The following is a 27,585-nucleotide window of genomic DNA, read 5'->3' as shown; positions in this document are numbered from 1 at the left end:
TAAACCATACAGCTTAATCTTTATTAAAAAAATAATCTGTAAGTACCATAAAGGACAGAAAAGGTATGGACCTAACAGAAGCAGAAGAGATTAAGAAGAGGTGGCAAGAATACACAGAAGAACTATACAAAAAAGATCATGATCCAGATAATCACGATGGTGTGATCACTCACCTAGAGCAAGACATCCTGGAATGTAAAGTCAAGTGGACCTTAGGAAGCATCACCATGAACAAAGCTAGTGGAGGTGATGGAATTCCAGTGGAGCTATTTCAAATCCTAAAAGATGATGTTGTGAAAGTGCTGCACTCAATATGCCAGCAAATTTGGAAGACTCAGCAGTGGCCACAGGACTGGAAAAGGTCAGTTTGCATTCCAGTCCCAAAGAAAGGAAATGCCAAAGAATGCTCAAAGTACCACACAATTGCACTCATCTCACACACTAGCAAAGTAATGCTTTAAATTCTCCAAACCAGGCTTCAACAGTACGTGAACCATGAACTTCCAGATGTTCAAGCTGGATTTAGAAAAGGCAGAGGAACCAGAGATCATATTGCCAACATCCGTTGGATCATTGAAAAAGCAAGAGAGTTCCAGAAAAACATCTGCTTTATTGACTATGTCAAAGCTTTTGCAGAGAAGGCAATGGCACCCCACTCCAGTACTCTTGGCTGGAAAATCCCATGGACGGAGGAGCCTGGAAGGCTGCGGTCCATGGGGTCACTGAGGGTTGGACACGACTGAAGTGACTTGGCAGCAGCAGTAGCAAAGCCTTTGACTGTGTGGATCACAACAAACTATGGAAAATTCTTCAAGAGATGGGAATACAGGCCGCCTGACCTGCCTCCTGAGAAATCTGTATGCAGGTCAAGAAGCAACAGATAGAACTGGACATGGAACAACAGACTGGTTCCAAATTGGGAAAGGAGTATGTCAAGGCTGTATATTGTCACCCTGCTTATTTAACATATATGCAGAGTACATCATGAGAAATGCTGGGCTGGATGAAGCACAAGCTGGAATCAAGATTGCCAGGAGAAATATCAGTAACCTCAGATATGCAGATGACACCACCCTTAATGGCAGAAGGCAAAGAAGAACTAAAGATCCTCTTGATGAGAGTGAAAGAGGAGAGTGAAAAAGTTGGCTTAAAAGTCAGAATTCAGAAAACAAAGATCATGGCATCTGGTCCCATCACTTCATGGCAAATAGATGGGGAAACAGTGAGAGACTTTGTTTTCTTGGGCTCCAAAATCACTGCAGGTGGTGAGTGCAGCCATGAAATTAAAAGACGCTTGCTCCTTGGAAGAAAAGTTATGACTAACCTAGACAGCATATTAAAAAGCAGAGACATTAATTTGCCAACAAAGGTCCATCTGGTTAAAGCTATGGTTTTTCCAGTAGTCATGTATGGATGTGAGAGTTGGACTATAAAGAAAGCTGAGCGCCGAAGAATTGATGCTTTTGAATTGTGTTGGAGAAGGCTCTTGAGCATCCCATGGACTGCAAGGAAATGCAACCAGTCCATCCTAAACGAAATCAGTCCTGAGTATTCATTGGAGGGACTAATTTGAACTCCAATACTTGGGCCACCTGTTGCAAAGAACTGAGTCATTGGAAAAGAGCCTGATGCTGGGAAAGATTGATGGTAGGAGGAGAAGTGGGCGACAAAGGATGAGATGGTTGGATGGCATCACCGACTCAATGGACATGAGTTTGAGTAAACTCCGGGAGTTGGTGACGGACAGGGATGCCTGGCGTGCTGCAGTCCATGGGGTCGCAAAGAGTAGGACACAACTGAGCAACTGAACTGACTGAAGTACCATAAAGACTAATATTGATGCTTTTGAATTTTGGATTATAGATGAATGAATGACTGATTGCTTTCATTGGGCAGGGCATTTGTGCCCAGTGAGATTATGATTTTACTAGGATTCTAAACTCAGGCTTCAAATATGCTTACGTGTACCACATTTATGCAAACAAAAGATTTACATAAATGTTTCTGGTCATTTTCATCTAAATTTTGTCTGAGTAATTTGTGAAAAGTATTGAGTTTCTTTTTATTCCCATTTGTCTATTGTCCTTCTAATGAGAAAGAGGCAGCTATGAAAAGGGGGAAATAGAGATAAACAGCAAAAATTCCTTGTATTAAAAAAAAAATTCCTTGTATTATCACACATTTTTAGTATTTTATTGTATCCTTGTCTTATTTATGTCTTTTTTCTCTTACTAGGCTGTTGCAAATGAGTCGGGGTTAAATTTTATATCTGTCAAGGGCCCTGAATTACTAAACATGGTAAGTTGCTGTGGCATTAGCTATTATTTTTTATTAGGAAAAGTAATGGTCAGAGTACAGGGTCCTCAGATTGTTGAAATAGTCATGGTATTTTGGTAAAATCACTGCATTAGGAGTGAAGAGATTGAGCTTTGCTTTGCTATACTGTTCACTGTGTATAAATGCTTTCTTAATTAAGTCTGTTAACATCTGAGCCTAAATTTTTTCACCAGCAAAATGGAAATAATCAAAATAGTCAACATTTTAAAGTGTTAACTCTGAATTTGTCAAGCACTTTACATGTATTATTCTTCAACAACCCTGTGAGGTACATATTATTGTTGCCCTGATTCACAGATAAGGAAACTTAAGTTTTGAGGAGTTGCATAACTTGGCCAGTGCCCAATAGCTTGGAGTTAGTGGAGCTGACATTTGAATCTTTGTCGTCAGACTCCTAACCTGCTTTCCTTCAGATGAGCTAAGGATTAATAAATAAAAATACTTAGAGGGAAAGAAATCACTGAAGTATTTACTATATAATAACTTCTTTCTGCATTTAAGCAATTTGTATCTCAAGTTTGAGACTTTGAATTTCTTATTTCCTGTTTATGCCTGTGAAAAGTAAAAATGCCATTCTATAATATTCAAAGAAAGAAGAAATGAAAATGGTATCATTTGTTTAAAAAGCCTTTTTCAATTCATTCAGTGCACTTTTTACATTTACTATATATTTTATATTTATCCCTATATTAAGAAAATAACTTTTAAGTGTGGTAGTCATGTAGTTAATGTTAAAACTACTATCTTTTAGGGGTAGTAAAATATTTATAAATAAAGTTATGATGTCTGGGCTTTCCATCAAAATAACAAGAAGAAAGAAAGTGGACAGGGTTTAGATGAAATAAAACTGGTCATGAATTGTGTTGATAATTATGAAGCTGGGTGATGGAGGTATTTGGGATTCATTACATTATTATGTCTACTTTCATTATATGTTTGGAACTATAAAAACAAAGCCACTTTTTATAAATGTTATGTGTTCTTTTATAACTTGATTTTGTTATTTTTGTTAAACATTATAATATTTTCCTTGTTGATATATTGCCTCTAGTTATTAGTTTTATGTGTAGTAGTCTATTGAATGACTTATAACCACAGTTTTAAAAACTTTGTTACAACCTAGAGGGATGCATGGATTGGGAGATAGGAGGAAGGTTCAAGAGGGAGGGGAAATATGTATACCTATGGCTGATTCATGTTGATGTATGGCAGAAACCAACATAGTATTGTAAAGCAATTATTATCCTTCAATTAGAAATTTGAAAAAAATAAAAACTCAGTTTTTTTTCTGGATAGATGTTTAAGTTGAGCATTATATACAAGTCAAAGTGCAGCAACAAAGACCCAGTGCAGCCAAAATCAATTAGTTTAAAATGATAATAATTTTAAAATATCTACTGAATGTTTCAGTTCAGCATTCCAAATTTAATTTTTGTTAATTTAGATTTTTTCAGGAAACTAAATTGGTCTGCTGTATTTGTACACTGTGCAGGATGTTATGGTCACAGAAAAATTAGAAATGGTCATGGCTTCTGCTTTCCAAGGACTTATGTTGTAATATGGTGAAGGTATTGTAGAATAGCTCAGAAATTACAACAGTAGGAGGTGCTATAAGAGATGAGAGAGCGATGGGAAGAAAGATCAATGATCGTTTAGACTGCAAGAACTGTGTTGAGGTAGGTTGGAAAAGCAGGTCCTGTGAGAGAAGCAGAGTAAGGCAAAGTACAATGAAAGCTATAGGACAGATCTGAAGAAAAGGAGATCTCCTCAGATAGAAAACAGAAGTGCTTTAATCGCTGTCATCTCTGATGTCTTCTGTGCCTTACTTTCATATGGCCATGTAGTCATACAGTAATATAAAAGATACTTTAGATATAATTGGTGTTGTAAAGATGTTTTCAGATTCTGTCTTATTTAGCAATATTAGAAAAAAAGCTTTTCTTAGTTAACTAGGTTGAAATTTTACACAAATAATTTTTTGTGCCTAGCTAAAAGTGAAACTATTTTACATATAACTTTTTATTTTAGTTAGTTCTAATGTTATAGCTGCCTATGAATTGCTTTGTATTTTGATTTTACCATACAGTATGCATTTATGAAACCTGGTAGATATCTAGCTGGCTTGATTTGCCTCCTCTGATGCTATATTATGATCATGAGTTCTTCCTTTAGCAAGATGACCTATATAGAAACAACAGTAGGACAGTAAGTTGTCCTCTTTGCATTTAAAATACTGTTGAATTAATGAAAATATATGCTGGGTGTTTTATATGCATAAAGCTTTGATCAGTTCTAAAATGCCATAGAATTGTGGAATTTTTCTTGACCTAGAAGAGACCTTATATTCTATTTAGTCTTCATTTTATAAATGAGGAAATTTGTAATAAGTTTAAATAAGACTTAATTTTACGAAGTCGAACCAAATAAAACTATTTTTATAGGTCAAAATGGTTAAATGTCAGCTGTTGTCTGTGGTTTGACCTAATGCTTTTTGAACTCTGATATATACATGTCATTTAAAACTAGTATTACTATAATTTGGCCCAAACTCCAAAGTTGAATTGTTTCTACATTTTATTTCCATTCTGTGTATGGTCAGTATGTTGGTGAGAGTGAGCGTGCTGTGCGACAGGTTTTTCAACGAGCCAAGAACTCAGCACCCTGTGTGATATTCTTTGATGAAGTGGATGCCTTATGCCCTCGAAGATCAGCCCGGGAGGTAGGTATCATAGTTTAGTGATTACAGATTTTTTTGAAGCACCAAACCTTTTTTAACTTCTTGTAAAGTTATGTAGAGTTCAAATAGTTGTTTTATAAAGTCATTCCTTGAGAACGCTGAGACTGTTTAAGTGAAGAAAGCTAGTAATTTGAAAACGGCTTAAGGATAACAGTTTTATTTTTATTAGTCTCTGTATTCATTTTGTTTTCCTGTGTATTATTTTGGTTTGTCATACCTGTTTGACACAAGTGTGTTGTTGGGAATGGAATGTTAGTTCTGGATAGCTTACCTTGTAATCTGATTATTCTTTTCAAGGTTTCTGAAACAGTAGAAAATATAATTTCAGACATCATGTGCTCTAAGTAGGGTCAGATAATATGCTTTAAGATTCAGCACCATTTCTATCTGGGGAAGATATGAATTGATCTGCATTAAATACCACTTGCATTACTACTGTGAGTCACTGTTCTTAGAAATTTCAGTACAATGAGTGCTCAGAAATAGGTCTCAGGAATACTGTTATAAAGAGCTGGAAGAGTAGTGAAGCATAGTATAAAAAAATACATAACCTTTCTCTTGGATGTTGCCCTGAGCTTTGTATTACATGCTTCACGGAAAAGAGAAAAGGCCTCAGCGTCCCAGCTGATAGCTCTGGATATCCAGTGTCCTGGGGAGTCTGATCTGGCATCCAAACACTGAGTCTTGGGACTTCCCTGGCAGTCCAGTGGTTAAAACTTCACATACCAATACAAGGGGTGCACGCTTCATCCTTGGTCAGGGATCTAAGCTCCCACATGCCTTGTAGCCAAGAAACCAAAACCTAAAACAAAAAATATTGTAATAAATTCAATAAAAACTTTAAAGATGGTCCACATCAAAAAAATCTTTAAATACCTTAAAAACGAGAGCTGAGTCTAGATTTGCCTAAAGGGAAATTCACTGTAGCTGTTAGATCTTTTTTAAAAATTTATTTTATTGATGTATAATTGATTTACAGTGTTGTATTAATTTGTATTAAAGCTAACTGATGGTATTAATTATACTAATATTGATATTTAGTGCATTAATATTTATGTTATTATATTAATATTTAATATTAATGCAATTAATATATATAATATTAATTGTATTAAAGCAAATTGATTCAGTTATACACATGTACATTTCTTTTCATATTCTTTTCCATTATGGTTTATCACAGGATTTTGAATTCTCAGCTGTTGCTTCTTCAACTGACTCAGAAGCGTAAAACTTTGGGACTAGCTGAGCCTGAGACTGAATTTCATTTCTATCTTTATCTAGCTTTGAGACCTTGGACGAAGAGCCTCTCTCAGCCTTGGTTTCCTCATCTGAATTGTGAATAGTAGCAGGATTGCGGGGGAAGCACTCTGACAAGAACATGTTTTGCACAGTGATCAGATACAGTGACTTCTGGAAATGATATTATATCTTTTGACAGAAACTTTCATTCAAGTTAGCAATTACAATGTTTTGTATGAAAAAAAAATAGCAGTGTGTTGTTCTTTTTATTAGGAACTGATGGAGCTATATTTATTTGTTTTAGACAGGGGCAAGTGTCCGAGTGGTGAATCAGCTGCTTACAGAGATGGATGGTCTGGAAACACGTCAGCAAGTTTTTATTATGGCAGCCACTAACAGACCAGGTAAGAAAGAAGATTATAAAACAGCTAAGTCTAAAAACTTCCAGCATTTACAAACAGTATAATTTACATACATCCTAGTAAAGAAAGATTAAGTTTGGGGAATCCCTTTTTGGTTCATAAGTTGGAATAAAACTTTAGGAAGCATTTAAGTCACCTATAATTTTTTTTAAATGGATGTGTGTGTGTGTGTGTGTGTGTGTGTGTGTGTGTGTGTGTGTTTGGTGGTATGGCCTGGATTCTGTAAGACTTTTTCTGTGTTGGTGGACAGCAAGTTGTCTTGTTGGCCAAGAACACTTGTAACATACACTTTGACCGTGAAGTATTATCAGGATTTATATCCTGTGGTTCCTCTCAAGCTTATAGGACACAGGAACCAGGCTCTTTTTCACTGTATCTGAAGGTTGAAGGTGGGTGTTTAAGGTTTTATCCTAGAAGCTTATCCATATACCTGCACTTAACTCATTTTTTAAATTGTTAAAAAGCTTAAGTCCTCTGGGAAAGGCTCAAAACTTCAGAAATAATGAATGGAGGTGGCTTATACTTTGGGTCCTAAATTGTTTTCGTATTGTTGATACTTCGCCATCCATATGAGCGACTCTCATAGCTGCCCTGCACTGAGGTTTCTAACTGTGTCTGCCAGCAGTGACATGGGACTTTAATTGCTGAAATGGGTTTTTCAGTTTTCCAAGCTGATACAATTTTTCGTTTCTCATAAGTTAGTACAGATACTAAAATCTTCATGAATTGTATACCATTTCATTTTAAAAAGAAAAATGGAAAGGTGTTATGGTTTAACACCTTTGAATTAGACTCTTATCTTTGAATTAGAGATATTTCCTTTGAGTTCGGCAGAACTGGGTATGAGTCCTGGCTGTAGCACTTCACATCTTACCAACTCTTCTCTTTCAACCCTAACTAGTCTGTACCAACTGAGTAGGTTATAGTTCAGTTCTGACACTAACCACTTAGAGTTAGTGCCAGAACCTGCAAGTTAAGGGGTGAGTCGTCTGGACGACTGCCCTGCTTCAGATGCTGGCTGCACGTGGTGTCTGCAGGACACCTGCACTTCTGACCAACTTGCTACACAGACTTGGGGATACCCATAACTGCCCTCACGTTCAATAATTTGCCAGAAGGACTAACAAAATGAAGAAAAGCACTATACCTACATTTCCAGTTTATTATAAAGGGTACACTTGGGGCTAGATCTCAGAGGTGGTATGGTTTCCAGGCCCTGTCTCCACGGAGTCAGGACACGTCACCCTCCTGTCCCATCAGTGTGTTCATCGACCAGGAATCTCCCTCAAGTTTGATGTCCAGAGTTTTTATTGATTACTCATCAGCCATGTGTTTGAACTCAGTCCCCCTGCCTCCCCAGATGTCTGGCTACAAGTTCCAACCCTCTAATCAGATGGTTAGTTATTCTGATAACCAGCCCCATCCTGAAGTTATATTGGGGCCAACCTTGAGTCATCTCTTGAGCATAACAAAAACACTCCTGTTGCACAGAAAACTCTAGCCAAGAGCCAGAGGTAACGACCACTGTACTTACTCTTTACTGTACCACATTAATCCTGAGCATATATTACTTCATCTTGCTGCTGCTGCTGCTGCTGAGTCACTTCAGTCGTGTCCGACTCTGTGAGACCCCATAGACGGCAGCCCACCGGGCTCCCCCGTCCCTGGGATTCTCCAGGCAATGTAATGGGTTGCCATTTCCTTCTCCAACTTCATCTTGCTAACCAGTACTTATTCATCTATAAAATGAGGATGATAATACCTAATAGGCAGTATTGTCAACAAAGCTTAAGTGATGTTGGTTATGTATGTATTGTAGTGTGTGGCAAGTAGCTGTTAAGTAATTATTATCATTGTCATACACACTTTAGGTATTGGCAGTAGGAACAGTCGTTGGGTCATAAAATCAGAGTCATGCTAGAAGAAACCTTGAAGGTCTCAAATTTGGATAACATTACATCCTGCCTTTCCAAGCAGCTGCAGATCTTTTCTAGCAGATTTCAAGAAGACAGTATTGGGTCTGCCATAACCTATTCTGTCTTTAACTGCACTCAACATCTTTCATTCATGTTTATTGTAGACATCTTATCTTTTAGTTTAATCTCTGTAGATTAGAAAATAGTGGATCCTTCAGCATTACTTAAATTTTACTTAAAATCCTTTCCTTCAAAAGGACTCGGGTACATTGTCTTTCCTCATGTTTTTTTCACCTCCTCTGATCTCTTTATTCACCTTTTAACTCCTTCTCCAGATTCTCCTTAGTTGTAAAAACGGACAACTGAGTGTAGTCGTCTACTGAGCTTAGCCAGTGAATGGAGGCTGAATCATCACGTGGCCCCTGTGTTTTGTTCTTTCCAGCATCCTTGAGTATTGTCTTCCTCTCTACTGTACCTCACCCATCACTTCCTCCCAATTACATTGAGGAGCCACATAAACTTAAAAACAGATGTTCTGGGTCTCTCTGCTTGTATTGATGCTTGTTTGGCAGTTCTGTCCCATTGTATTCTATCCTGTGACATTCTGTGTGGTTGTTTATAACTTCTTTCCTGGTTAGCTTTAAGAAATCCGCTCTTGCCTGATGTACTGGTCAGCTATTGCTGCGTGACAAACTGCTACCATACTTAGTGTCTTAAAATCACCATTTTTGCATTGTTCCTCATTTTGTAGGTCGGGAATTCAGGGAGGGCTTGTCCAGGGGGTTCATCTGTGATCCACATGCCACCAGCAGGCATGGCTGGGCCAGAGAATCCCTTCCGAGGTGACGCCTTGGTGCTCCTTGGCATTATGCCTCCCCTCTCCCTTAGCAGTTGTCCTCTTCCAAGGCCTCGCCATGTGGCTTGACTTCTGTTAGCATGGCTCTCTGAGTACTCACCCTTCTTAGACAACAGCTGGATTCCAAGAGATAAAGGCAGAAGTTGCCATTCCTCTTTAAGGTAAGGCCCAGATTAGACAAGTTCTCTGTCAGGACAGTGACAGGAAGAGCCAGATTCAAAGGGAGAGAATTCGGAATGTAAAAACATGTAGTTATCTTTAATCCTTGTTATGTAAATTTTTCTCTCATCATATTCTTTGTGTTATGGTGCAAGTTATACATTCAGCCTTACGGTTTGGTGTTGTATATGGATCAGTTATATCAGTATAGTTTTCTTTAATCTCAGAAGATTTACTTTTTCACTCATTTTTACAGAATTTTTATTATATGCCTGGTCCTACTGAGCTTTGGGAATTCAAAGGTTAACAATTCAGAAAACTTATTTGCCTGCATATGTTCTGATTTGGGGCTGAACAGGGAATAAGTAATAGGCAGTCCAATAAAACAGGGTAAGAGGATGGAGAATGTCTATTTTGGGGAAAGGAATGCTAACTTAGATATGATGGTCCAGGAAGCCTTCTTCAGAAGAAGTGACATATGAGCAGGAAACCAAATAATGTGAAGAATTGAGCTATACAATAATCTGAGAGAAGGCGTTCCAGGTAGGAAACAATAAGTGTAAAGGCCCTGAGGTGAGAACAAGTTTGGAGAACCAGCACGGCTAGTGTGTCTCAAGTGAAAAGACCTGCGGGGGGCGGGGGGGAGTCAGTAATGGAGAGGAGCAAGGGGCCTTTTAGGCCACAGTATGGGGTGTGGGTTTTATTCTGCCGTGAAGATTTTTTGAATGGGAATGATGTGATCTAGTTTTCTTTTTATAAAATACATGACTTTTTTTATTAATAACTTTGTATTTTGAAACATTTATAAACTCACAGGAAATCATAAAAAATAATGCACAGACGTTCCATTTACCCAGTTGTTACATTTTACATAACTATGGTACAAAATCAAAACCAGGAAATAGACATTTGTGTAATTTTGTCTATTTCTGTGCTGTTTTAGCACATGTGTGGATTCATGTAATCCCATTGCAGTCAACACAAGAACTGTTCCATCACCACACAGACCTCCTTCCTGCTGTCCCTTTATGGAAATAACCACCTCTCTCCCCCCATCTCTAACTCAGGGCAACTGCTAGTCTGGTCTCCATCTCTATAACTGTATCACTTTAAGAATTTTGTATGAAAGTAATCATACAAAATGTGACCTGTAGGTTGACTTTATTCACCTATTCTAATGCCCATGTTGTTCAGTTGCTAAGTCGTGTCTGACTCTTTGCAACCCAGTGGACTGCAGCACACCAGGCTTCCCTGTCCTTCACCATCTCCCAGAATTTGCTCAAACTCATGTCCTTTGAGTCGGTGATGCCATCCAACCATCTCATCTTCTGTGTTCCTCTTTTCTTCCTGCCTTCGATCTTTCCCAGCATTAGAATTCTTTTCCAATGAGTCAACTCTTCATATCAGGTGGCAAAATATGAGACTGATTGGAATTCTTGTATGTATCAATAGGCTGTTCCTTTTCAGTACTGAGTAATATTCTATGGTGTGGAGGTAGGTCCTGGTTTGCTTAACCATTCTCTTCTTGGGGGCATTATGTTCATTTCCAGTTTTTGAGTGCTTCATATAAAGCTGCCCTGAACACCTACATACAGGTTCTTGTGTGGACATAATTTGTTTCTTTGAAATAGATGCCTGGGAGCATGGTTGCTGGGTCATATGATAAATATATGTTCATTTTTAAAGAGGTTGTCAGACTTTGCTTGAGTTACTGTGATTTCTATCAATAAGGCTAAGAGAGATTCAGTTTTTCTTGCATCTTTGTCCCAGTCTATAGCTTGTCTTTTCATCATCTTATTTCCTTTTATACATTACTTTCTGAGGACCATGTCTAAAATCTGTTTTTCAAAACTATGTTGCAAAGATTGTCTCCAGTGTTTTCTTTCAAAGTGTTATGGTTATGTTTCACACTTAAACTGTGATCTGTTGTTAGGTCACTTATGTGAGGCACAAAGTTTAGGTCAAAGGTTTTTTTTTCCCCCTGTGGTATCTAGTTGTTCTACCATCATTCATTGAAAAGACTCCTTCCTCCACTGAGTCACTTTTACACCTTTTTCAAAAATAAGTTGGTCAGTGCTGGCAATGAATAATTGGAGTTTGAAATTGAAAATACAATACCATTTACATCAGCACCAAAAAGAAAGAAAAACAGGGACTTAGGTATAAGTTAATAAAATATGTACAAGATCTGTATGAAGCAAACTATGAAACTCTGATGGAAAAAAGTCAAAGATCTGAATAAATAGATATCTCTTGTGTCTGATAGGAAGACTCAGTGCTGTCAAGATGTTGGTCTTCCCAGTTTGGTCTATAGATTCAAAACAATCCTAGCAAGTTTTTTTTAAAGAACATTTGTTTCTAAAGTTGATATTGAAGGGCAAAGTTTATATTCTAAAGTTTATATGGAAGTGCAAGTTTATTCTAAAGTTTATATGGAAAGGCTAAAGTTTATTTGGAAACGCAAAAGACTCAGAAGAGCAAGCACAGTATTAAAGGAGAGAACAGGGACTTCCCTGATGGTCCACTGGTTAAGAATTCACTTGCCAGGGCAGGGGATTCGGGTTCAATCCCTGGTCCAGGAAGATTCCACAGGCCTCTGGCATTGAGGCCCGTGAACCACAACTGCTGAAACCTGCATGCTATAGAGCCTGTGCTCTGAAACAGGAGAGGTCATGGCAGTTGAGAAGCCTGTGCACCACCATTGGAGGGTAGCCCCTGCTTACCACAACTAAAAGCCTGTGTTCAGCAACAAAGACCCAGCGCAGCCAAAATATAAAAAGTAAATAAAAATTTAAATAAACAAAAAAGAATAAAATTGGAGGACTGGCACTACCCAGCTTCAATATTTATTATAAAGCTGTGATAATCAAGACAGTGTAGTACTGACGAAAGGATAAGATAAATCAATGGAACCGAACAGAAGCCAGAAATAGACTCACACAGATAATAGGCGACTGATCTTTGACAAAGGAACAAAGACAGTATCCTAACAGAAAGGATAGTCTTTTCAACAAATGGTGCTGTAACAGGTGTACACTCACATGCAAAAAAAAAAAAAAAAACTAGACGTAGATCTTACGCCTTTCACAAAAATTAACTTAAAATGATATTCTTAACCTTGGGGATCTGTAGCTAGAATTTAAGGGATCTAGACTTCACTTTCACTTCTCACTTTCATGCATTGGAGAAGGAAGTGGCAACCCACTCCATTGTTTTTGCCTGGAGAATCCCAGGGACTGGGGAGCCTGGTGGGCTGCCGTCTGTGGGGTCGCACAGAGTCGGACCCGACTGAAGCTACTTAGCAGCAGCAGGACCCTACATGGGGCTTCCCAGGTGGTGCTAGTGGTAAAGAACCCATCTGCCAGGAGACGCAGGTTCAGTCCCTGGGTGGAAAGATCCCTGGAGGAGGGCATGGCAGCCCACTCCAGTATTCTTACTTGGAGAATCCCATGGACAGAGGAGCCTGGCTAGCCACAGTCCATAGAGTCACAAAGAGTCAGACACGACTGCGTGACTTAGCACGCATGCACACGCATGCAGACATGAGCCTAAATGTGACAAACTTTTAATTTCACCAACGTCTAACTGAATTTTAGCATTTCCCTAAATTATGAACGTTGGTGACAAGACAGAGTATACCTGGAACTGTGAACTTGTAGCTATTTCTCTGTCACCTTACAGTCTTTGCAGATATCACACAATACTGTTAATATCTATACTACTCCACAATTAGTTTAATCAGACTTGCTGTTTAAGATATTATTAAGGAAGTACATGTATTATTAGAAACTTCCCTGGTGGCTCAGACGGTAAAGCGTCTGCCTACAATGTGGGAGACCCAGGTTCGATCCCTGGATTGGGAAGATCCCTTGGAGAAGGAAATGGCAACCCACTCCAATACTCTTGCCTAGAAAATCCTATGGACGGAGGAGCTTGTTAGGCTACCGTCCACAGGGTCGCAAAGAGTCAGACACGACTGAGCGACTTCACTTCATATGTGTTATTCAAAATTTTGTTTTCCTAACAGTTTGGTAACTTTTAATACCATTGATTTCTTTGTAATCCTGTGCATTTTGCGTTATGCATTAAAGCAAGTTTTTGACAAGGAGTCCATACATTTCACTGTAGTCCCAAAGGAGTTCTTAACATAGAGGAGCATCTGAGTTAGAAGATCCATGGTCCAGAGCAGAATTGGTGTGAGTGTGGTGGGAGAATTAAGAAGTGATCAGTGGGAGCTGATCCCACTTTGGGATATATTTTGAAGGTTAAACCAATAGAAAGTACTGTAATTAGATGTGGATGTGAGACAGAGAATAAACAAAGGTTACTATTAGATTTTTTTACCTAAAAGCTAGGTAAAAAGTTTGCTACTTGTTGAAATGGAGAGCACTTGGAGAGAAGTAAGTAGGTTTCTATTTTATATCAGTTTCTTTTGCTATTATCATACCTAAGCAATCATTGCCTATCCTGAGGTCACAGAGATTAACTCCTACGTTTTCTCTTAAGAGTTTTATACTTTTAGTGCTCATATTTAGGTCTTTGATCCATTTTGAGTTAATTTTTATCTGTTGTGAGAAAGGTGTTCATCCTTTTTCAGGCTATTCATGTGTCTCAGGATCCTTTGTTGCAAAGACTAATCTTTTCCCCATAGAATTGTCTTGGCAGCATTGTTGAAAATTGAAGGTCCATCGGTAACAAATTATTTTCTGTAAGTTGAAAGTTGCTACTGTTAGCTCTTAAATTTTAGCTTTTTTTGAGTACTTAATAGGATAGCTAAAAAGCCTCTTGATGAAAGTGAAAGTGGAGAGTAAAAAAGTTGGCTTAAAGCTCAACATTCAGAAAACGAAGATCATGGCATCTGGTCCCATCACTTCATGGGAAGTAGATGGGGAATCAGTGGAAACAATGTCAGACTTTATTTTGGGGGACTCCAAAATCACTGCAGATGGTGACTGCAGCCATGAAATTAAAAGACACTTACTCCTTGGAAGGAAAGTTATGACCAACCTAGATAGCATATTGAGAAGCAGAGACATTACTTTGCCAACAAAGGTCCGTCTAGTCAAGGCTATGTTTTTCCTGTGGTCGTGTATGGATGTGAGAGTTGGACTGTGAAGAAAGCTGAGCGCCAAAGAATTGATGCTTTTGAACTGTGGTGTTGGAGAAAACTCTTGAGAGGCCCTTGGACTGCAAGGAGATCCACCCAGTCCATTCTGAAGGAGATCAGCCCTGGGATTTCTTTGGAAGGAATGATGCTAAAGCTGAAACTCCAGTACTTTGGCCACCTCATGCGAAGAGTTGACTCATTGGAAAAGACTCTGATGCTGGGAGGGATTGGGGGCAGGAGGAGAAGGGGACGACAGAGGATGAAATGGCTGGATGGCATCACTGACTCAATGGACGTGAGTCTGAGTGAACTCCGGGAGTTGGTGATGGACAGGGAGGCCTGGCGTGCTGCGATTCATGGGGTCACAAAGAGTCAGACACGCCTGAGTGACTGAACTGAACTGAACTGTATAGGATAGCAGTTGCTTTTTGATCAATAGCTGAGGAAGAGTTTCTCCTGTTCTGCATCTGTCTGATTTGTAAGCGAATGGATTTTGTCCTTAAATCTTTAGAATTGTTGATGACTTCTTCATTGCAAAGTTAAGAATTGTTCTGTTAGAAACCGAAGAGGGTAAGAATTGTTATCTTGAGTCTTCAACTTAAAGTTCTGACACAATTAGGTAAGGAACCATTTAGGAAGCTGTAAAAATAATCCAAGTAGAAGATGATAGTTTGAATCAGGTAATATCTGGGGGTAGAAAGAATCTGAATATGTTGTATCATAGAGTTGACAGGATTTGCTAATGGCTTGAATATAGATGTGGAAGAATGGAATCCAGTATGACTCCCAGATTTCAGGCCTGAAAAACTGGAAGGATCTGTTGGCCTTAACCAGGGTGGGAACTGATGGAGAAAGATCGGAATCTCAGTCATCATTAAGATGCCTGTAGTGAAACCGAATTGTTGAGTATGAACCAGCTTTTCTTTGAGAAATGATGTAATACATGAAAATTTATAAGAGCTTTTGTTGGAGCATTGTTTAAGTCATCTAACCCCCCCACCCACCCACCCTAGCATGCACACTTTATGGCATGTAAAGTTCTCAGGATGCTTTTTACTGTAAATAAAGTAAGTAAATAATTTCTTAAAATAATAAACTCTAAAATACTAAATGTAATGTTTTTTGGTAAGAGAGTTTAAATTATTATTAAAGTCCTAAACTAAGAATCCTTTCTAAATACAATAGGGATTGTTTATATCAAGCTTTATTTTGAGACATGCCGATCTGGCTTTAAGACCTACATTTGTGGACTTCCCTGGTGGTCCAGAGGTTAAGACTGTGCTCCCAGTGCATGAGGCGCAGGTTCAGGCCCTGGTCAGGGAACTAGAACCCACGTGCCTCAACTGAGAGTTTACATGCCATAACTAAGACCTGGTACAGCCAGATAAATAAAACTAAATAAATAAAAATTTAAAAAAAAAATCTGCATTTTTATGTTTAAAATAAAAGATGTTTTCACAGCATGGTATTGGCATAGACATAGACATATAGATCATTGGATTATAGAATCAAAACAATGTTTCTACAAATATGTGGACAATTGACTTTTTTTTTTTAATAAAGCACAAAGGCACTGGTGGGAAAAGGATGACCTTTTCAGCAGTGATGGGACAATTGAATATCCATATGCAAGAAGAGTAAACTTTGATCCATACCTTTTATGATGTGTAAAAATGAACTCAAATGATCAAAGACCAATGAAAATCCAAAGCTACAAGACTGCTAGAAGAAAACATAGGGTAAAATTTTTTCTACCTTGGATCAAGCAAAAGATTTCATAGATGTGATACCAAAAGTGCAGTCTTTCGAGCAAGTGGTTTAATTGAAATGGTCTTCAAAGGATGCCACTAAGAGAATAAAAAGACCACAGACTGAGAGAAAATTTGCAAAGCATGTTATTTGATAAAGGATATTTCATGAACTCAACAACATAACTAAAAACTCAACAGCAACAAAAGGTATTAAAAATAGGCAAAAGATTTGTACAGACACCTCATCACAGAAAGTATACAGGTGACAGATGAAAAGGTGCTCAGTGTCATTAGTCATCAAGGAAATGCAGATTAAAGCTGCAGTGAGATATCACTGCCAACCTTAGGATGACTAAAATGAAAGAGACTAATTATAGGGCCTTTCATGGATGCCGAGTCTGTGAGAGCGTACGTGAGTGCCAGGCGGGAGGGCACCAGGAAGACCCAGCTGAAGGTGTACGGATTTGAGCCTCGATATTTCTAAGCCAGGATTTAGAAATGCATTGTGATTCCTGTCCATTAGACTGTGAAGTTATGTAGGTAATCTTGGAAACTATGATGACGGCTGAATTGGAATGACCTTTAGACTATTTTGGACCACTCCAAAGAATGTGGGTTGCCAGAAGCCCTCCCAGCTTTGCTTTTGTTGAATTGGAAGATCCCTGAGATGCAGGGCTAGATGGGAGAAGACTATGTGGGCATCTAGATGAGAGGTTTGAGAGTTCCACCGTTGGTGTTCGCACTGGACAAGAGGTTTTCCACTTGGTGTGGAATCCTAGAAATTTCAAAAAAGTTAGTTTGCCTTTGCTTTGGGTCAGAAGTTCTGTATGTGATTTCCTGGTGGTGGGCTTCCCTATTGGCTCAGAGGGTTAAAGCATTTGCCTGCAATGCAGGAGACCTGGGCTTAATCCCTGAGTCAGGAAGATCCCCTGGGTGGCACCCCACTGCAGTATTCTTGCCTGGAAAATGCCATGGATGGAGGAGCCTGGTAAGTTACAGTCCATGGGGTTGCAAAGAGTTGGACGTGACTGAGCAACTTCACTTCATCAGTATCTCATGACTTCCTACTCTTGCATTCCAGTCCCCTATAATGCAAAGGACATCTTTTAGGGTGTTAGTTCTAGAAGATCTTGTAGGTCTTCATGGAACCGTTCAGTTTCAGCTTCTTAAGCATTACTGGTTGGGGCATAGACTTGGATTACTGTGATATTGAATGGTTTGCCTTGGAAATGAGCAGAGATGATTCTGTTGTTTTTGAAATTTCACCCAAGTACTGCATTTTGGACTCTTGTTGACTCTGATGGCTACTCCATTTCTTCTAAGGGATTCTTGCCCACAGTAGTAGATATAATGGTCATCTGAGTTAAATTCCCCTATTCCCATCCATTTTAGTTCCCTGATTCCTAAAATGTTGATATTCACTCTTTGCATCTCCTGTTTGAATCAGTTTGTCTTGATTCATGGACCTAACCTAACAGTCCAGGTTCCTGTGCAATGTTAATGTTGTTCTTTACAGCACTGGACTTTACTCCCATCACCAGTCACATCCACAGTTGGGTGTTCTTTTCACTTTGGCTCCGTCTCTTCATTCTTTCTGGTGGTATTTCTCCACTCTTTCCAAGTAGCATATTGAGCACCTACCGATCTGGGGAGTTCATCTTTCAGTGTCATGTCTTTTGCCTTTTCATACTGTTCATGGGGTTCTAAAGGCAAGAATACTGGAGTGGTTTGCCATGCCTCCTCCAGTGGACCATGTTTTGTCAGAATTTTTCACCATGACGCATCTGTCTCGGGTGGCCTTACACGGCATGGTTCATAGTTTCACTGAGTTAAGGTAAGTTGGTTTGTAGTTTCACTGAGTTATGTATATGAATACATAGCTCTTTGTAACATTCTTTATTTGGAAATTTGAGACTATTCAAGATAACTGTGGCCTCCAATTTAAGGGTACATTATAGAGCTGAACTTTGAGATACTGTGTAAGAATTTTTTTCCATACTGTCATTTGTAATATATTTTGTGAGAATTCTTGGGATTAAAGTTTTCGTTACAAATTGTTGTTTTAACCTGAAAGCCTGTTTTTTCCTTAAAGAACTAAAATATTGTGTAATAGTTTAATCCACTATTACCATAGTACTTGTCCCATAGAAGGCAGTTGATTACACAAATCTTATTTTGTAAAGAAACACAATTGAGGGTTTTGAATTGAAGGAAGACTTTGGTTGTCTTACCTTAGTGATGGTACACTTTTAGGAGTAGAAACCAGTTCAAAGTTCATGATACTCAGTGACCAACATTTTAAAATACAGTTACATGATACATTATAATTCAGTTTCCCTAAAAAAAGAAAAACTTTTATCATTAGTACGAAAACTTCCCACAAAGCTTTAAAAATTGCTTCCATTTTATGTAATTTGAGATATTACGTGGTAATTCTACATTGATCCATCATGATGTAAAACGCACTTTATGACTCAGAGGTAACTGCAGAATTGAATATGGAGGCACACATATCCTTCCACTTAGAAATGGAGAGGAGTTGTAATTTCAAGGTTTTGTACAATTAGATTAAATCATAATGCAACAACAACAAAAGATTAACTGTACTAAGAACTGACAAGGATACAGAGTATATGAATGTATTACTGTTGGCAATGTAAGATGGTACAGCTTGTATGGAAAGCAGCTTGTTGATTTTTAAAAGTTAAATGTACACCTGCAGTGTGTTATTGCCATACTGCTTTGCATCCCATACACAGGTGTTTACTGAAGAGAAACAAAAGCATATACAAAGACTAGTACTTGAGTGGCCACAGCATCTCTGTTTATAGTAGTCCAAAACTGGAAATGAACCAAATGTTTGTCAACAGAAGAATTAAAAAACAAATGTGATATAGCCACACAATGGAATGCCGCTCAGCAATAAAAAACAGTTAAGTACTGATACATATGACAACTTAGGTGAATCTCGAAATAATTATGTTGAGTAAAAGAAAGCAGACAGTATATGCTGTATGATTCCACTTACATAAAATTCAAGAAAATGCAAACTAATCCATCGTGATAAAACGGATCAGTGGCTGCCTAGGATAAGGGGATTTAGGGAAGGACAAGAGAGAGAGGAAATCATCAGTAAAGTGGAATCATCAGTAGAAAGGAATCATCAGTAAAAAGGAATCATCAGTAAAGTGTACTCCATTTTTAAAGTGCAGTGGTTTCCTAAGACCACAATGTTTACGAACCTTTGCCCTGTAGAGTCAGGTAACCCTTAGGCTTGTCAGACACGTGGTGGTGAAAGTGTCAGGCTTCATTCTGCAGGGTGGAGCTGGATTTGAGAGAACTGAATATGTATTTTAGGAAGATAACTCTGGCAGCATTGTGAGGGGTCCCAGGGAGGGGAAATTTAGAAAAGAACCAGTTAAGGGGACATTACATTTGGCCTTGACTGAGGTTTGAGGTAATTGGAAGCAGACTTGATAAAATTGATAGAATGTGTCACCAATTAGAAGGAAGGGAGAAACCTGCCTGGTATTTGGGGGACAGGCAGGGGTCATCATATAAGTTTGAGAATCCTGAAGGAAAACAGGTTTGGGGCAGGAGGTGGATAGATAGACTTCACTTTTTTAAGGACAAGGAGAATCTTTTATTTCTAAAACTACTGTAATTTATCAGTTTTTTTCTCTTAAAAATGTACTCTTCCTGTCTCTCATGTTAATTATATTTTGTAAAAGATTTTATTTTATTTATTTAAGGCTTTTCCTCCCTTTGTCTCTAGATATCATTGACCCTGCAATCCTGCGCCCAGGCCGCCTGGACAAAACACTCTTTGTGGGTTTACCACCCCCAGCAGATCGTCTCGCCATCTTAAAAACTATCACAAAAGTGAGTAAAGGAAATGGTATATTTTTGTGTATATTTCTGACATTTTAAATATAGATAGGTTTAAATATTGCCCAACCTATATCTCCCAAGGGAGAAGGTGAACTATTATTTATAATTTTTTAATTAATTTTTATTGGATTGTAGTTGCTTTACAGTGTTGTGTTTCTACTGTACAGAAAAGTGAATCAGCTATATGTATACATATATCCCCTCTTTTGGGGATTTCCTTCCCATTTAGGTCAACACAGCACTGGAGTTCCCTGTGCTATATAATAGGTTCTCCTTAGTTACCTATTTTATACATATATGTTACCTAGTGTATACATATATGTCAGTCCCAGTCTCCCATTTCCTCCCACCACCCCTCTTTCCTCCTTGGCACCCATACATGTGTTCTCTACTACTTTTGCTTTGCAAATAAGATCATCTTTACCATTTTTCTAGATTCCACATATATGCATTAATATACAATATTTGTTTTTCTCTGACTTACTTCACTCTGTATGGCAGTTTTTAGGTTCATCCATTTCTCTACAAATGACCCAATTTCATTCCTTTTTATGGCTGAGGAATATCCCATTGTATGTATGTCCACATCTTCTTTATCCGTTTCTCTGTTGATGGACATTTAGGTCATTTCCGTGTCCTGGCTTGTGTAAATAGTGCTGCAGTGAATACGGGGGTGCTTGTGTGTTCTTGAATTATGGTTTTCTCCAGATATATGCCCAGTAATAAGGTTGCTGGGTCATTTGGTAGCTTTGAGAAACCTCATACTGTTCTGCATAGTGGCTATTATCAGTGTACATTCCCACCAGTGGTACACGAGGGTCACATGTCTTCATACCCTCTCCAGCATTGATTGTAGACTTTGATGATGGCCATTCTGACTGGTGTGAGGTGATACCTCATAGTTTTGATTTGCATTTCTCTTGTAAAAGTGGCAAGAATACACAGAACTATATTTAAAAAGTCTTAATGACCCAGATAACCACAATGGTGTGGTCACTCACCTAGAGCCAGACATCCAGGAGTGTAAAGTCAGGTGGGCCTGAGGAAGCATTACTATGAACAAAGCTAGTGGAGGTAATGGAATTCCAGCTGAGCTATTTCAGATCATGAAAGACGTGCTGTTAAAATGCTACACTCAATATGTCTGCAGTTTTTGAAAACTCAGCAGTGGCCACAGGACTGGAAAAGGTCAGTTTTCATTCCAGTCCCAAAGAAGGGCGATGCCAAAGAATGTTCAAACTACACACAGTTGCACTTGTTTCACAAGCTAATAAGGTTATGCTCAAAATCCTTCAAGCTAAGCTTCAGCAGTATGTGAACTGAGAAATTCCAGATGTACGAGCTGGTTTTAGAAAAGGCTAAGGAACCAGAGATCAAATTGCCAACATCCGTTGGATCATAAAGAAGGCAAGAGAATTCCAGAAGAATATCTACTCTGCTTCATTGACTATGCTAAAGCCTTTGACTGTGTGGATCACAACAAACTGTGGAAAATTCTTAAAGAGATGGGAATACCAGACCACCTTACCTGTCATCTTCTGAGAAACCTATGTGTGCGTCAAGAAGCAGCACTTAGAACTGGACATGGAACAACAGACTGGTTCAGAATTGGAAAAGGAGTACGACAAGGCTATATATTGTCACCTGGCTTATTTAACTTATATGCAGAATGCGAAATGCTGGACTGGATGAAGCATAAAGTGGAATCAAGATTACCAGATGAAATATCAGCAACCTTAGAAATGAAGATGATATCACTAATGGCAGAAAATGAAGAGGAACTAAAGAGTTTCTTGATGAAGGTAAAAGAAGAGAGTAAAAAAGCTGACTTGAAACTCAACATTCAAAAAACTAAGATCATGGCTTCTGGTCCCATTACTTCATGGCAAATAGAAGGGGAAGAAGTAGAACCTGTGACAGATTTCATTTTCTTGGGCTCTAAAATCACTGCAGATGGTGGCTGCAGCTATGAAATTAAAAGACACTTGCTCCTTGGAAGAAAAGCTATGACCAACCTAGACAGCATATTAAAAAGCAGAGACCTCACTTTGCTGACAAAGGTCTGTGTAGTCAAAGCTATGATTTTCCAGGAATCATGTATGATGTGAGAGTTTGACCACAAAGAAGACTGAGCACCGAAGAGTTGATGTTTTTGAACTGTGGTGCTGAAGAAGACTCTTGAGAGTCCCTTGGACTCCAAAGAGATAAAACTAGTCAATCCTAAAAGAAATCAACCCTGAATATTCATTGGAAGGACTGATGCTGAATCTGAAGCTCCAGTACTTTGGCCACTTGATACAGAGAACTGACTCACTAGAATAGACCATGATGCTGGGAAAGATTGAAGGCAAAAGGAAAAGATGGAAGCAGAGGATGAGATGGTTGGATAGCATCACTAGACTCAGTGGACGTGAATGAGCAAACTCCAGGGGATAATGAAAGACAAGAGAGCCTGCTGTGCTGTAGTCCATGGGGTCGCGAAGAGTTGGACACGACTTAGTGACTGAACAGCACCACAGTGAGGCCCCAGAAAGCTCCCTCCCTGCTTTCATCGTTTGATATTATAGCAAAAAGAAAGTCTGTGAACCAGAAAGTGGCCTTCACCAGACACCGAACCTACTGGCATGGCTTAGAGTCGGACAAAGAGTCGGACATGACTTAGTGACTGAAAAACAACAGACGTGATTATCCAGGAGTCTTGTTTTTCTGTCGATCCATCCTGGTCAGGAATGGGCTTGTTTGATGTTGATGTTCTATAAAAAAAAAAAGTGTTTATGTTCAACAGAAGAGCACCACTGCCTAGCTGTGAGCCCAGTCAACTCATAGCAATGCCATGGGCCACTTGCTGGATGTCAGGGCCTGCTTTTCTCTGTCTTGGTGGCTTTATATTTCCAGATTTTTCTATCATGAACATATAGCTGTATATTAGGGGGAGGGGTATGGAGAATTTTTTCCCAAACAAAAACATAAATGTTGAGGTTAAAAGGGAAGGGCCTAGAATTAGCTAGAAAGGCTTTTTGGGCAGCTTCCCTGCACAAAGTTGTGACTGTTGAAAGAAAAGAAAAAGCAAAAGACTGATAAAAATCTGTACAGCTTCGAAAGGAACTTTTGTGGGCTTGTGGTTTAGACCGTTAAATTGTCAGTTCTCAACATCTGTCTATGCTAAAGGCTAAGGAGGGCTCTGGGCCACTTTTTCTTCGACTTTGTTTTTGTAGCAGTTTCAAGTGTGTCGTGTTCTCAGACCCATTCCACAGGAAGGGACCCGCTCGGGCCTGGGCAGCCAGGCACATTTTGTTGCCCTCTGAGGAGAGCTCCTTGCACTGCATTTCACATCCTTACCTCACTTTTCCCCTCCAGAGGCCTGAAATGTTTAAACATCTTTGTCGATGGCTAAAGCTGAAGCAGGGTAGAGGGAAGGGAAGCAGAATCTCTAACTTCAGGGCAGAGTCCACAAGGCAGACCTCCTGCCCACAGGTTGTCTTTATAAAGACTCAGCCAAAAGTGAGGAAAATTGGCATTTTTAATGTTTAGTAAGCCATTGTATTTCAAAGTTTGCTAGCTTTTTACTTAATGTCCCCAGATGGTTTTTATACTCTTTCCTCTTTTTCCAATTAATACTTGGAATAGTATGGGGAGATTAGAATAAAATTCTTTAGTCTTGGTCTGAAAAGTGTAGGTCAGAGCAACTTTTCAGTATCTCTCGGAGCCTAAGTTTCTTAAGAGAACAGTGAGCAATGACATACTGTTTCTTTATACTTTGTATTTGGTGATTCTGGTAATCATGTGATAATGAGAGGCTTATCACTAAAAACCCCCTTGGACAAGTGGAATTTTTTTCTTTCGTAATTTCCATTTCTTTCCTATAAGTGTTATTAAAACTTACCCTCTTCTCAGAAAGCCAGAAAGGTTATTTGATGTCTGCCAATGCTTTGAGATAATAATATGCAATCTTTAAAATGGTGATAAAAACCCTACTGAAAGACCCAAGATTCTCAGTGTTTATAAAATGTGCTCCAAAAGACTAAAACGTATAAAACATCTCACCTAGAAGTATAACTGTTAAGTTTTCATGAGCTAAGATAAAAATATCTGATAGAATGATAAGTGATATTTATTAAACACTCTGTTCTAGGTACTTTGCATATATGAATATGCTTAATCCTTGCAACTGCTTTTTGAACTCTAATATTTAAATATTCACATGAATATTATTTCCATTTTACTGATAAACTAACTCTCTCTCAACAACAAGATACAGAGATGTGTGTTTCTTTTTATTTTTTATTTTATTGAAGCATAGTTGAAGAGTCCATCTCCAAAACTCTTCATTTTGCAGCCTAAAAATCTATCCCCATTAAACTCCCCATTCCACCCTCCTCCCACCCCTTGGCAACCACCTACTTTCTGTCTCTATGAATTTGAATACTCTTTCAGCTTCTCTGGTGGCTCAGGTCACCTGCAATGCAGGAGACCAAAGTTCATTCCCTGGGTTGGGAAGATCCCCTGGAGAAGGAGATGGCAACCCACTCCAGTATGCTTGGAGAACCCCATGGACAGAGGAGCCTAGGGGTACAGTCCATGGGGTCGCAAAAGTCAGATTCTTAAGAGACTATTTTTCTCTAACAGTTGCTTTGACTCAGCTTTCTCTAGTCATGAAATTATTGAGACTTCCATTAGAGTTTTATTAAGAGGGGCTTCCCTGGTAGCTCAGATGGTAAAGGAATTTGCCTGCAATGCAGGAGACCTGGATTTGACCCTTGGGTTGGGAGGAGAAGGGAATGGCAACCCACTCAAGAGTACTTGGGAAATCCCATGGACAGAGGAGCCTGGTAGACTTTAGAGTCCATGAGGTTGCAGGGTCGGACACGACTGAGCATCTAGCACTTTGGCACTTTCAAGAGGTGATAAATCAGTAGTGAAGAAGACCAGTATAAAAAGTTCTAAATATTTTCATACACATGTAAGTATCATTTTAATAAATGAGTCTCTATAGTATTTACATATTTGGTTTTATAAGCTTACTAATATTCCACTTAAACTTGTTCTAATTGCTCCCACTTGACAGTAAATAGAATTGACCTTTCATTTTACTTCTTACTGAAGGTCAGAAACATTTCCACATTTCAGTTAGGAATAATTAGATTTTAATGATCCCAAGATTCCTTAGCCCACATTTCTACACACTGGAAAGTAATGTTGTTATTGAAACTTTTGTAAGTATCTTATGTTGACCACGCCACTGCTGCTACTGCTGCTAAGTCGCTTCAGTCGTGTCTGACTCTGTGCAACCCCATAGATGGCAGCCCACCATGCTCCCCCGTCCCTGGGATTCTCCAGGCAAGAACACTGAAGTGGGTTGCCATTTCCTTCTCCAGTGCATGAAAGTGAAAAGTCAAAGTGAAGTCACTCAGTCGTATCCGACTCTTAGCGACCCCATGGACTGCAGCCTACCGGGCTCCTCCATCCATGGGATTTTTCCAGTGCCTTCTCCATGACCACACTACACACACCCCCAAAAAAGGACAATTTGTTATTTTTTTCCAATTGATAATATATTGGGAGTTAATTTTTCTAAAATATTGCTCTTAGATAAGCATTTGTTTATTGTGTTCCTTTATATATTGAGCTTTCTCAAAATATTTAAAAGAGTGCCCTGAATATAGGAAGTTGGCGATTGCTCCCAGTATGTAGTTGTGAGAAAAGTTTCTCCTCTAGGGTGTCATAAAGAAAGCACTCAGATGTGATAGATGTTTTTGATAATATCCCTGTCAAATAATAGCACAATAATAACACAATAAACACAATATAAGCTTTTCAGTACTGAAGCTGGTGGTTGTCCTGGTGTAAGCTGAGGACATAACTAAAAACCGGCTCATTAAAAACAACTTGATGAAAGCTCAAAGACATGCATTCGGAGATGTGTGGGCCTCTGTGAAAGTCCAGCTTGACCCAAGAATAGAATTTAGATATTGAGAAATATAAAAGTATCCTCAGGTATTCCTCCATGAATTGATTTCTTATGATTGAGTTTTTGATCAAAACAGACAATAGATAGTTTGAAGTAAAATTCTCTAGCAGCGCAGGGAACGTCCATATACTGGGTGACAGTCAGGGTAAGGTTGATAGTTTCTCAGGAACATTAAAGAGACTCATAAGGGCTCAGGCCTAATGAGGAAGCCTCTCATCCCACCCCGTGCCTCCTCCTACAGTGGACTGGGACTCAACAAGGCAGTATTCTCAGGCTTTCCCACTGCAGACGTAGCTTGGAAAGTCCAAACATTTTTCTCCATCATAATAAATCCTTATTACATGTTCATCATCACTATTTAAACAAGACTTCCCCTCCCTCTCTTAAATATAGCACCAAATTATCTCTATTTATCTGGTAATAAGATCTTGGGTTTTTTGGGGGGATTCCCTGGTGACCCAGTGGTAAGAACTTGGTAAGAACTTGGTGCTACCATGGACTTGGGGCCAGTCCCTCATCTGGGAACCTAGATCCTGCCTCCTTGAATCCCTGCCCACCTCTGCCCCCTGACAAAATTGAAAACATTGATATTAAAAGGAACCATAGGGGTCACTTAGTCTGTCTAGTTTTATATACAACCGGAGAGAGAAAGGAAAAAAGCACCAAAATTGTCTGCTGAGGTCACCCAGAGAGTTTACTTTCCCATGTTTATTTCACAGGTCAGAGTGGATTGAATGGGAAACATAACTTTCTTGAATCTGTGATGGATGAACATTTGCATTTTATCGTATAATAGCAGCTAGCATATGTACAGTTTGTGAAATTCTTAAACATGCCCAGCTGCAGGGACACCTGCTGAGCATGTGCTAGAGGAAGGTGATGGCTCAAGTGCCGGGTCGTCTGACCCTCTGCTGAGAGCACCTGCTGAGCTAATATTTACACTTGAGGCTTAATGACATATGTTTATTTGCTATTTTCCTATATATATATTTCTTCTTAAACTGTGTCCATGTAATATCTGCTACAAAGGAAAGACAGTATGCAGTGTAGATATAAGTTATGAATCAGAATAATAAAGCACATATAAGCCTACCATCTAACATCGTAAACTTTGTCACTAAAATCTGTTTTATTTGCCTCTGCAGTGTAAGTCACTAAAAATGTTATTGGATATGTACTGTATGCATGCAAAGTACCAT

At 38.9% G+C, this 27,585-nt stretch overlaps 1 protein-coding gene across 11 annotated transcripts in view; it reads left to right on the top strand.

Moving 5' to 3' along the window:
- Positions 1-27,585, top strand: part of NVL (nuclear VCP like) — a 179,037-nt gene that overhangs the window by 40,697 nt on the left and 110,755 nt on the right. For 9 of the 11 annotated variants that reach the window (XM_070768021.1, XM_070768020.1, XM_070768027.1 and 6 more), the window contains 4 exons: positions 2,236-2,298; positions 4,937-5,056; positions 6,621-6,720; positions 20,303-20,409. In XM_070768021.1, coding sequence (XP_070624122.1) covers positions 2,236-2,298; positions 4,937-5,056; positions 6,621-6,720; positions 20,303-20,409 — 390 coding nt within the window. Of the gene's footprint in view, positions 1-2,235; positions 2,299-4,936; positions 5,057-6,358; positions 6,721-19,286; positions 19,420-20,302; positions 20,410-27,585 lie in introns of those variants that run through there. The other 2 variants (XM_070768029.1, XM_070768030.1) reach the window with 2 other exon arrangements.

The sequence above is a fragment of the Bos indicus genome, chromosome 16 (assembly GCF_029378745.1).
Source record: "Bos indicus isolate NIAB-ARS_2022 breed Sahiwal x Tharparkar chromosome 16, NIAB-ARS_B.indTharparkar_mat_pri_1.0, whole genome shotgun sequence".
NCBI lineage: Eukaryota > Metazoa > Chordata > Mammalia > Artiodactyla > Bovidae > Bos > Bos indicus.
This window is presented reverse-complemented; position numbering and strand designations above follow the sequence as displayed.